The following is a 12211-nucleotide window of genomic DNA, read 5'->3' on the forward strand; positions in this document are numbered from 1 at the left end:
TCAATGTTGAAATGATGATATATTATGTTACTCATTTAAAATATATCACACCTCGATCAAATAAGTGGCCAACAACCAATGGTAAATTTAAATATTGGCATTGGCATTGGCATTGGCATTAACACAGCAAACCACTTTGTTTTCTACAAGCCACTCTTTTGCCTCTTAGCGGTTCCACTGCCAAGTTCTGTATGTCTGTCACTAAACTCAAAATAGTCCAGAATACAGGACACCATTTTATATGTTTTTTATTAAGTAACATGTAACTGACATGAAGGAAGTGGTGGTTCTTCATGTCCAACATTCAGTTGTAAGGCAAACTACAGTAGCCCCTTCAACACTTTCTTGCAGTGATGCACATTCTCTGTCATACAATTTTGGAATGTTTTTTTTTTTTTCAGAAAGTGTTTTCCTGCTTGGAAGAACATACACATGATCGAAGCATGGGTGGAGCTTCTAAATCCCTTGTCCTCCACAACAGAAAATGGTTGAAATACTTTGCAATCATTCAAGCCAGAAGACCATTCTGTGGTATTTTTTTTTTTAATGAAGCAAGCATTCGACATGACAGTGCGCATACAGTTAAGGGAAATTTTGGACATTGATTTTTTTATAGAAAGAGGAGGGAAAGGGGAGAGAGACGGGGAAAAGGAAAAAGTTTGTTAAATTTATTGTTGTTGTCGTTTAACTTTTTTCGAAGAGAGGCAGAGAGCCAGAGGGAGAAAGAGAAAGGAGAACTTAGACCCTGAGGCAAAATAGGCAATGTAATGTTCAACTAAATTAAAACGGAAACAGCAGAAAGCCACGGCCGCCGAAGGTGGACAGTAGTCTGGACGCAGAGTCCAGGATGGCATCAATGATGTTGATGCGATGATGTCATGGCTACAGTTTTTTAGACATTCCTTCAATATGCGTTTTACAAGTACGGAGATTCTGTGGAAATACCGTAAACTATACGATGGTTCCAATACCGGCTACGATCTCGCCTCGGCAATAGCTCGCCGTGATCGTATAGTGGTTAGTACTCTGCGTTGTGGCCGCAGCAACCCCGGTTCGAATCCGGGTCACGGCACATATTTTACCTGTCAATGCTCCCCATTTTGGGCTCTCTATGTGTCACGTGCCTTCGATTTAGGCGTGCTAGTCTGTCAGAATAAACTAACATTGAATGAAAAGTCTCAGCCGTCAGCATTGATGTTAATATTTCAACCTGTGATTGACAAGTCAAGAATTCCAGAACAATCTTGACAGAGACTAATCCATTCTGAACCCAGTATATCAGAAAGCATTCAAACTAGGCACTGCAGTTTTGCTTCTTCTGTCTTCAACCAACACAGCTTGCATGGCCACATTAAGGTTTTGGTATAGAAAGGCTCATCAAATAATTGAAGACAATAGATCATAAATAAACGGTGAGCTAGGACATATGTGTGATGTACATACAGTATGTATTTTAATATATTTACATTATGCAAACACAAATCCACCGTACACAAAAATTATTAAGGAGCTGGAAAATGCAACACATATACGAAACGCTTTCAAACAGAGGAGGACCGTTGTTGCCACCAGGGGGCGGTATAATCACGTATAGTAGTAAAAGTGTGTACTGTATTCCACATCTAGGAAATGAAAATTAGAAATATTAGCATTTAACAATTAATAATGTCACTTCATATTTTTTTAAGCTGTTTCTGAAGTCTTAATGATTTGATACATTATAAGAAGGCTTGGGTAATGTCCCTTAATCAATCAATGTTAATCAATCAGTTTGTTACGGTAGTTGTTGTTATACCACTCTGGCTATTCATTGAGTCTGGATGAGGAACAGCACTGCTATTTAAGATTACGTGAATTTCAGAGCATCTCATCATGATTTGTCCACCCCCACTTCACAGCTTTCCTCTTACTGTCACTGTAGTGTAGTGCATTGTTGCAGATATTAGCATGACTATTGCACTGGCCTGACACTTACCCCCTCTGTTCTCTCATTCCCTTTGAATAAAGTCTCTAACCCATCTGTCCTCTTCTCTGACACACCCCACCCCCTCACGCCTTCATGTTCTGCTTTCAAGATCTCTGTCTATGCAATAGATAAGATACTCTGATAAATCAGTAGAAAGTGTTTTTTGTGCAACATCAGGGGCAAACATTTTTTTTTTGCTTTGTAATATTAGAATGGAGGTGAAGTTTGTTTTTGTCGTCTTTAGCAGTAATCGCGTCAAACAGACATTAACTGTGGTTTTAACGATGTACAGTAAATGAAAACACGCAGAAGAAGAAGAAGTTCTTAGTTTTGCGAAACTTATTACATGTTTGAATTAAATTTCCTAAAATCCCAACTTTATTCTCTATCAGATTAGCAATAAACGCCATTAATACATCATGACATAAAATTTGTTTTGATCCCGCCCTCTTCCGTTCCAGAGTAGTCACGTGACGGCGGAGCTGTCCAATCCGGGGGCAGAAAAGCACGGCTCTTAATTTTGAACAGACGGAGAGCAGACAGGCGGAGCTGCTGGTTCAATGCTGCAAACGACAGTACACGACACATGGATAGATTTGCCCTTTGACGTGTCGAACGAGATAAAAATATACATTATATTGTTTGAATTTTTATGATAACAATGAGTTCCCATGTTATCACGCCTGGACCGTATAGAGCCACTAAACTGGTAAGTGAACGCGTAGCTGTGGTTTACCGCCGACTAGCTTGCTGAATTCCCGGTGTTACTGCAAATGCAACGCGAACTGTAAAACTATTGTTATTTATATTACGGTTACTAACGGCGGAGTTTAACGTTTCACGCGTAATTGAAAGCGTTATGAGAGAACAATCACATGACTTCACAGACGTTTTATTCATTTAACAACTGATTTGGACTTTTGATGTATCGCCTCAACAGCTGCGAGGTTTTAACAAATATTGTGGCCTCAAAATTGTCACCTATGACTCAACTCCGCGTCGTTAATTTCAATTTGGAGGGATGTATTTGTTTGTAATTTAGTGTTGTCCGTAAAACAAGACTGACTGTTACGTCTCGTAATTTAAAATAAAAAGTCTGCTGAACAGGCAGGGACATGTATGGAGATGAGCACTTTTATGGCCATTTTCTTGATTCTTTTCTTGATCTTCTGGCAAAATTTATGCACAAGAAAAGTCCAGAATAGCCCAGACAAGTGTGGGATAACTTGTAGAAAATGTAAATTTCACAAATATAGAAAGGATTGGAATGGAAAAAAGTCTGGTTCTAGCTCTGAAATTCCTGGAATAACTCCAGAAAGTTACAATTTATAAAAATGAAGATTGATGGACATGGTCCAATTTAAGAACCATTTAAAGTCTTAAAATAACCCTGAAAAATTAGGAATAATCGTGATAAACTCAGGAATACAAATCGGTCTGGACAAGCCTCTAACATGTTACAGGTAGCACTGGAAAGTTGGGAATTGATGACGAGTGTAGATAAAGGGTAAGAACATGTAAGATAATGTTTTTAGAAAGTCAGCTGTGTCCCGGTTAGTCCAGATTGTAAAGCCATTTGTTGACAGTGCTTCAGGAAACGTCAGGAAACGTCATCCCTCCCTCAGGTGAAATGATGCAACCAGACTGTTCCAGTGAGGTGTCCCTCAGGGCACACACACTGATGCTTCATCAGATTAGATCTCTCTAAAAGCAAATTGGACAATAATATCAGTGGGTTGCCTCTAATTGTACAGGGTGGCCTATACTGATCTCTCTTCTCGTTCTTCACCAGTGGAATGAGGTGACACGTCTGTTTCGGGCCGGTATGCCCGTCAAAAAGCACCGGCAGAACTTCAGGAACCACGCCTCCTGCTTCACTGCCGCTGCTGCCGTGGAGTGGCTGCATCAGCTCCTCCGCAGCAACAGTAACTTTGGCCCCGACGTCACCAGGCAGCAGACGGTGCAGCTCCTGAAGAAATTTCTGAAGAACCACGTGATTGAAGATGTGAAGGGTCGCTGGGGCACAGAGGATCTGGAGGACAACAACGTATTGTATAGGTATAATACTGAAACAGCAGTGAAGCATGAATTTAAAACTACTGTACCCCTTCTGAAATGAGACGATCCGCTGTTCTCTCCTGTGCACCAGATTCCCTTCCACCTCTCCTCTGAAGCCCATTCCCCGTCCAGCTCCGGCCTCAGCCTCCTGCACCATTAAGAAGAGTCTCTCACTCAGGGACAAGGAAGGTTTTTTCCGCTTCAGGAGCGTCAAGAAGCATGACAAGGAGTCACAGGTAAAGGAGAACCTATATGTGCCTTGAATGATGGAGCTGTTCCAAATTGCTTAACAGGGCAGGGGGAGACAAAATTGTTTATTGCTGTAGTTAAGTGTTAAAATCATTTGAAGTAAGTTATTGTCTGCTGAGTATGTGTTGCTGTTTGTTACCTTTTAGGAGAATGTAGATCCAGAGCTCCAGGCAGAGAGTAAAGCGACAGGAGAGCAGCAGACACAGAGACGAGTGCTGACTGTGGAGGACGAACATGACATCTGGAGAGACATTGCCCTCACCCAGTACGTTAACACAGCAGAGAATGTTTGTCTTGTGCAAATCAACTACATGGTGTAATTAAACACCAAAAACAAAGGAAAACCCTATAACCAATACAAAAAGGAGCGTGCGAATGACTTTCCTTGTTAAATTAAACATTGTGTGTCCTGTTTCAGCTTGCAGAAGATTCTGGGCCTGGCCTCCCTTGATGAGGTTTTAGATCCGCGTTATGTGAACCCCCAAAACATCATCCATAACATGACCAGAGTCAACAAGCACGGAGTGGTCACACTGGACGACAAAGCCAGTAAGTTTGATGTTTGTTTCTTTGTTTTGAAAGGGGGGTTGCGTCGACTGTCACAAATGCTTGGAAGCAAAACATTTCTATGTGATTTACAGCAGTGCAGAGGACGGCCAAACGTGCATTCAAATTGGTTCGGAGACATCATACAAGGGTCACACTTTAGTATGTTGACTTGGCACTTGACTATGGCACTTGGATTGCAAGAAATGTGTTTTATATGTAAATACAGTTCAGAGGGCTTATGTGTTCAACTGAAGATAGTTATGAAAGAGCAGAAGCTGGCTGCCAGACTTATGGTTTGTTTGTCTCTCCAGATGATCTCCCACCTTGGGTCTTTTCTGCCATGAGGAGCCTGGCCAACTGTGAGTAGAGTGAGACTATGTCCTTCATAAATAATGCATTGATCAATATGTCAACAAAGTGACATCACTGTTACTACGGAATAAAGTTATCACGTAATCTCAGGCTATGTGTCATCGTTTTGAACGTAGTTAGATTGTGTTCAGCACAACATCTGTAACTGGACAATGTGGCGTATAGATGAGAAACAGCCTCCCTCTGTTCACCACTGTCTTTCTACTTGTTTCCAGGGCCAAAGTATGACAGTGCACAGCAGTCGTATCCTGGCTTTGAGCGAGACGTCTTTAAAACGGTGTCCGATTACTTCCACCACCTCCCGCAGCCGCTGCTCACATATGAGCTGTACGAACTGTTCATCAATGTCCTGGGTATGTATGGTGGGCCGTCCTCTTACGCCATTATTCACTTGCTAAATTGAAGCGTAGTCGTAATGCAGTCACAGTAAAATGCCTACATAGACCTACATTTACCAGACACTGAGCGTTTCCCCTGCTTGAAAAAGTGAGGAAGTAGCACTGCACCAGGTCACAATGGTGAGTAATTGACAGGGAATGGAATGACAGCTCAGGTAAGGATTGAAAGACAAGAAGAATCCAGGGATGGCAGTCTACTAAAATATAGATCTTTAAATGGGTTTCTTGTTCCAGAAAGTATCATGGCAACATGTTAACGCACCTGGCCAGTGTTATCTTGACAATAAAATGTGGTGGATGACCTGTGCGAGCTCTCCACCATCAACTACACTGACCATGGATCCCAACAGTAAACAGGCATCCAGACATACTGTATGTAAATGTGTCGTCCTATAAGTGACAGTGTTGGATCAAGCAAAGCACGTCGTGTCCAACAATGTCTGTTGTGTTGAACCCTAACAGAACCCTTGTTTGAAGTCCTAACAGCACTGTGCACAGCTGTGCTCTGTCTGTCTGTGTGTGTGTGGATTGCTGTGTGCCCGTTGTGTGTTATGTGCAGAAATGTTTTGCTCTAACTAACCCCTGTCCTTTCCCCTCACTGTCTGCCTGCACTGATTCTCTACCTGAAACACTGCCCCTCTCTGTTTCCCCGCTGTCTGTGCCTGCCTCAGTGCTGTGTGGTTATGTTCCGACACCCCCGATGCACCAGCGCGGGAAACGCAAGAAGCCGGACCTTCCCTCAGTGCCTCCTCCAGCCAAGGCATCGTTTCGCTCCACAGAGTGTCTCCTCCTGTCACTGCTGAGACAGGGGACGTGCGACGAGACGGACTCGCCGATGAGGGATGTGATTGGTGGCAAGCTTCAATCCCGGGTGTCCGCGCTGAAAGGAGGTGTGGCCAGTGGCGGCGGCGGCCAGTTTGGCGGCAGCTGCCTGAGCCTAAGCACAGTCGGCACTACGAAGCTCCGCCCTCGGAGTTGCTCATTGGAAACCATCCTGGATGACTCCGCCCCTCTCACGCGGCAGCAGTTGTTTCTATCCAATGACAGCTTGGCGTCTGGTGACTATAGCAACACGATTCCTCCAGGAATAAAAGCTGGCAGCATTTCCAAAAACCATTCAGACTATATGTTCATCTCCAAAACACACTCTGCTTTCATTCAAGATGGTCCAGGCACCGCCAGCACCAATAGACACTCTGTAGTTAGGACGCTGTCTGCCAGGTCGCGGGCCTTTCGGCCACGGAGCGTAGGTAGCTGTCTGGACATCGTCATGGAGACAGCAGAGGAAGTCGATAAGACGATGCAGTGGCAGGGCCGAGCAGCCAGCTGCCTTAACGTCAACACGCCTACTCACCGGCACTCCACCCCCGCTTCGCACCCTCCCCCTTCATCTGGCCACCTTTCCTCCTTTTCTTCTTCTTCTTCTTCTTCTTCTTCAACTACTGTGTCCAAAGCACCAGGGTGCAATGCTACTGCAGGGCTCAGGGGGCCCAGACCCGCCTGTAGCACATCTAGTCTGTGGACGTTGCCTGCTCCTGCTGTTTTCCGGCGCTGCCTCAGCTCACTCGACGTCTCCAAGGCGCCCAGGCCCATTTCATTGTTCAAAAAAGCCCCCCAACCCAACCCCGTGAACAGTAAGACCCCCTCATACCTGTCTGTGTGCCTGCCTGTCTGTTGACATGTGTCTAACCAAACTAACTCACATCTAACCACTGCTAGTTTATTGGAAATTAGTGAGATAATACAAACCAGCTTGATAACGCATAAACAGCCACATTGCATCGTCATAAGCCACTTAAATCCTCTGCGTACATACAGTACTTGAACTGTAATTATACCCTAAGTGAGTGGTTTATAGTGTTGTACATATACGACTCTAGAATAAAAGATCTCGCAGTATCTTCATGTTTCTCAAGAAAAAATTACATTTTGACATTTTCTCACATCACCATAGCTGATGTCTGTTGTCATTCATCCATCGCTCCATTCATTCATTCATCCGCCCATTCAGCCCAGTGTTGCCATAATAACATCAAAATTCATCCTTTTGTACAACAATGACTGTGTGTAGCTTAGTCTGTATTTGAATGTACAATAGTCTGTCCTTAAATGTGACAACTCCATATAATGAATTTGATGTAGCAGTGATGAATGAATGCGGCCACTGAGAGTAAATCTGGGCTAATAATCAGTGATTCATATTTCTTCTGTCATCTAATTTTGTACTGATGATATTAATTCATTCTGCTTCCATCAACATAACTGTGCATGCATGTGTCTGTGTATGTAGGCGTTCTCAAGCCGCAATGTGAGCGCGTAACCATCGAGGCCCTGCAGCTGTGCACCCTCCTCCTGCCCCCCACCTCCCGTCGTAGGTTGCAGCTCCTCATGAGGATGATGTCCCGCATCAGTCAGAACGTGGACATGCCCCGCCTCCACCCTGCCATAGGCACACGAACACTGGTAAGGAACTGAGCTGTTGTAGCAGACTTTTTCTGCAGAAAAAGAGCTGACGCTCAAGCAATTATTGATCATTCAGATGTCAAGATTTGATAATGTTTACAGTCTTTTTACACTCAATTGACACCCATAATGTTCTTGTTCAATACCAGTCATGAATGGGTTCCGTGGTCTGTGTGCAATTCTGGTTGCAGATGGTTCATACGTTCTCAGGCTGTGTTCTGGGCAGCAATGAGGAGTGTGATTTGGACGAGCTGCTGGCTACCAGACTGGTGTCCTTTCTGATGGACCATCAGGAGAGCATCCTGTCGGTCCCAGAGTACCTGCTTCATGCCATCACTGACCACATACAGCATCTGCGCACAGCACAGGTACACATTTGTGAAGATCTGGTATTATTAGCGATAGCATCCTGTGGCCCATACAGACAGTTACAAACCATACCCTTAAAAAAGGCTGTTTTCATTAAATCAATGCAATATGGGACAAATATTGTTATCCTTGAGTGTTTTGTGCCCTCTGCTGGGCTTTACCAAAAGTGTGATTGTATTGTATCGGTGTCTGCCCCACATAAAGCTCCAGCACTGAGAATGTCTATCCTATCATTTTAAGAATACATAACAATTCAGTATTAAATCATGAAAGAGCCATAAATAATCATTAACAGCACGTTTGTATTATGATTACAGTATTACATTTAAAGTAATACAGGAAACTGTTGTGGTCTATGGCCTATAAACTCATTTCTGTAAGCCATCATGTTTTCTTGTGATGAAGTATGTTGTCATAGACTAAATTGTATTTCGTAAGACTTTAAGTGTTTGGTGCCAAATGAGAGAGCAAATAACTTTTAGTAGTAGCTTAACAATTGTGGCTGTACTACACTGACTGATTGTTTTAATAATTAGTAGCATCTTTATCATTATCTCACTATTCCGATCTTTTCTGTAACAGGCCAGACTCCTCTAGTCCTTTGCTGCTGATTGGATCTGGCTAAAGCTTGGTTTTACCTGACACGTGGTCGCTGTTGCTCGTCTTGGTCTTGCCTCATCTATGTTATCTTGATGAGGTGTTGCTGTTTATGTAGTTGGTCCTTCATTAATACCGACCACCTTCTTTTGACCCACAGGTGCCAATCAATGCTGTTTCCGTTACTGTTGGTGGTGGCGATCCAGATTGTGCCCCAATGCCTCTCCATACGTTCTGCCATCAAATAAGCAGCGCTGAGTTTGAACAGCAGAAGTTGGCGTCATCACAGAAGGCCATGGAGGAGCTGCTGGAGGTCCTGCTGACGGACCAAAGCATAAGCGAGAAAGACAGACGCAAGAAGCTCAAGCAGGTAACACAGCAGTCGGTTGACCTTTGAGCCTTGTTGGCCTACATTTTATTGCAGGACTTGGTTCCCAGTTCAGATTTTCTGCCTATATGCAGCAGCATTTGGAAAGGAGTTTGACTGTGTTTGTGTGCTCTAGTTTCAGAAGCTGTACCCAGACATCTACAGCCGTCGTTTCCCCTCAGACAGAGAGAACAAGCAGGACAACAATCCAAAGATTAAACCTCCCCTGCTCGGCATCAAAAAGACCAAAGCTTTCAGCATTAGGAGCTAAACCAATGGCACACAAGTGTCACCACCGTCGAGCCACAAACTTCACTGTGCGTTTGCTACTCCATGACAGACTGCACTCCGCATCCCTTTGTAGCCATTGACATCCATCTTTGTTGCATTGGAAACGGTCATCATTGCCGTTGCATCTCATTGATTTGCCAGTGTGAAGATCGGTGCAGGCAGGGAGATTCATCAGCAGTGGCGAACACGTGTACCCTTGTGCATTTGTGTGGGTTGCCGGTACAGACAGTTTTTGGTTCCCTTTTACATTTTCTTACAGCTAGTGTTTCGTGAGTGTGTGCATGAGTTTTGGGAGAATCGTATCTGAGATCACTGGTCCATATGGGAATATTTAGATAGATTTCATAATTTATATTGAAGATGTTATTGGGAGCAGTAGTGGATGTGTATTGGTTTGAAATGTTTCTTATTTTTCTAAGGTTCTGATTTGCCCTCTGGTATTTTTAAGTCTGCCATTGGAGCTTTTATTTCTCTGATTTTAGTTTTTCAGCCTCATTGCTTCCTCTTTTCACTCCTTTTTTATTATTTGTCTTGGTGATGATTTTCAAGCTATACATTTCTATTTAGATTCTTGTTTTGTCTCCCTCAAGAGGGATTTCCCCTATTTAACCTTCCAGAATTGTAGTGTTTTAATTTGCAACGTATTTAACAGAGATCCTCTTTATCTGAATCTTGTCTCTTGTCTGTGTGATTTGTCTTGAACACCTCTCTTGCACTGCATTAAGACAAACAGGTTAATGTCAATCACCTGAGTGATTGTGTTTTTACCTTTGAGACTCCCTAACCAAGGAGGGATGTTCTGGATTTCATCAGACACCTGCCATGTAAATGATGCACTGGTTCATCCTTCAAGCTGTGTAAATGCTTTCTTTGTCTCTGTCAGTGCTGAACCCACATCCCCAAATGATGGCAAGTATCTGAAGAAATATGCTGGTCTATCCTATTTATTTATCCTAGGAAATATGAAGTATTATTTCAGCCATTATACATCACACATTTGTCCATACCTCAAATCAAATGTGTGAAAGTAAACATTTATGCACTCATCTCTCACAGCAACCATGTTGTCTGGAAATTTGTACAGAGGTGTATATACCGTCAGGGTTGTACTCTTTTTGTCTGTGTTGACTATGCAAAGTCCTGGGAAATAAACTTGTTTGACTGTTCTATTTTCATGCTGTGCCCTGTGTCTGTTTATGAACACATGAGATGGAAGTGACTCCAAGGTTGAGTATACTGTTGTGTCATCCTCCCTCTCAACTTTGTCTAAAAAAAAAAAAAATGTAATTGCTCCAATACCCTAAATATTGTTGTGGTATTCCTGGTCCCCAGAGGATGAGCCCTGTCCTGAGTGGATGCTCTGTTAGTGTTCTTCTAATACCATCCCCAGGTCCAGAGTTCAACACATAATATATTGTGGTAATATACCATTGTACTCACAATATGTAAGCATCACATATGTTTGTGGGTATTCATTGCCCCTGGAGGATTAACTGAATTTTGTTGCATTTCCTGGCACCACCTTCCAAGAAATTCCCACTTCACCTCAGTATCTTACACAATATAACAGACTGACTTACAACATTAATTGAATACAAACTCTTGAATATGGTGATTGTGTGATCTAAACAATGAAGATTATCACTGATTCTGATTTTATTTTCAAATAATTTGATTGATTTAAAAAGTAATATCTCAGAAGAACATTGACATTGCACCTTTTCCCACTTTACTATTTACAGATATATCCAATATTAACCTGCTTGTGATGTTTTGCCACCGACAAACAGCCAAGGTAACATGCTTTAACAGAAGGCAGAAGAGTTTTAAAACCACTGCATTATTAATCTGATTTGTTATTGTATGTTTTTTTATCTATAGATTTTTGTACAGTAATCTGCACCATTCATGAAGGACAGTTTGTCTTGAAGCAGGAGGCCAAGAGGTCTCTAATTGATGAAAGTAACCAAAATGAGGAGCTGTTCTTGACTCCCTTCCTGATGGATCCAGAAGAAGTCGAAGAGCGTCTGCAATTCTGCAATTACAACTTATCAAAATGCAGTGTGATAATTCTCTGCAGAACAATCAACATGAGCTTCCCTCCCTACCCGACTTCTACCGGAGCTTGGAAAAGGACAAGTTCCCTTTGTTGAGGCGCCACACACAAAGAATGATGAGATTTTCAGCTTAACATAAATATGTGAGCAAACATTTTCTCTGAACAAAAGTAGAGAAGAGAATCGAAATGACCGACAGGCATCTCTGTGATGTCCTTCCCACCACAACCACCAAATTGACTCCTGACCTGCCAGCAATCCTTCAGTCCAAAGCGCAGCTTCACTGCTCCCACTGAGGGGAATGCCTGAAATAAACCCATCCCCTTTTCCCCTTAATATTCCCCTTTATAGAGGCCTGTGATTGGAGATCACCATCCTGACTAAGAAGCAATCTGAGGCTGCTGTTATGAGAATGTTCTCCCAACCATTTCCCGTAACAAAATAAATGAACTAATGGAAAGCTGTGATGTTAGCG

At 42.8% G+C, this 12211-nt stretch overlaps 1 protein-coding gene and 1 non-coding gene across 3 annotated transcripts; both read left to right on the forward strand.

The window, feature by feature from the left end:
- The first annotated feature begins 1000 nt into the window (after positions 1–1000).
- trnah-gug (transfer RNA histidin (anticodon GUG)) lies at positions 1001–1072 on the forward strand. The gene has a single exon. It is a non-coding gene; the product is annotated as a tRNA-His (tRNA).
- A 1118-nt stretch (positions 1073–2190) lies between these two features.
- Positions 2191–10308, forward strand: depdc1a (DEP domain containing 1a). 2 transcript variants are annotated; one of them, XM_076154366.1, is made up of 12 exons: positions 2191–2675; positions 3759–4024; positions 4116–4260; positions 4420–4538; positions 4692–4822; positions 5134–5181; positions 5410–5547; positions 6264–7226; positions 7883–8055; positions 8247–8423; positions 9182–9391; positions 9525–10308. In XM_076154366.1, the coding sequence occupies exons 1-12, from the start codon at positions 2619–2621 to the stop codon at positions 9657–9659; spliced, it is 2562 nt and encodes an 853-aa protein (XP_076010481.1). In that variant the 5' UTR covers positions 2191–2618; the 3' UTR covers positions 9660–10308. The 2 variants fall into 2 exon arrangements, with proteins under 2 accessions (XP_076010481.1, XP_076010482.1); XM_076154367.1 differs by lacking the exon at positions 6264–7226 and having other exon boundaries at positions 2199–2675.
- The last annotated feature ends 1903 nt before the right edge of the window (positions 10309–12211 follow it).

Source organism: Genypterus blacodes, unplaced genomic scaffold, assembly GCF_046128005.1.
Source record: "Genypterus blacodes isolate CSIRO-AG114 ecotype Tasmania unplaced genomic scaffold, CSIRO-AGI_Gbla_v1 ptg000062l_1, whole genome shotgun sequence".
NCBI classification, from domain to species: Eukaryota; Metazoa; Chordata; class Actinopteri; order Ophidiiformes; family Ophidiidae; genus Genypterus; species Genypterus blacodes.

What these genes read in the sequence shown, in the direction of transcription:
- depdc1a (XM_076154366.1), top strand. Translation starts at nt 2,619, where the DNA reads ATGATAACAATGAGTTCCCATGTTATCACGCCTGGACCGTATAGAGCC. An exon ending in CGTATAGAGCCACTAAACTG is followed by an intron (nt 2,676 to 3,758) that starts GTAAGTGAACGC and finishes GTTCTTCACCAG; the next exon opens with TGGAATGAGGTGACACGTCT. An exon ending in AGAGACATTGCCCTCACCCA is followed by an intron (nt 4,539 to 4,691) that starts GTACGTTAACAC and finishes GTCCTGTTTCAG; the next exon opens with CTTGCAGAAGATTCTGGGCC.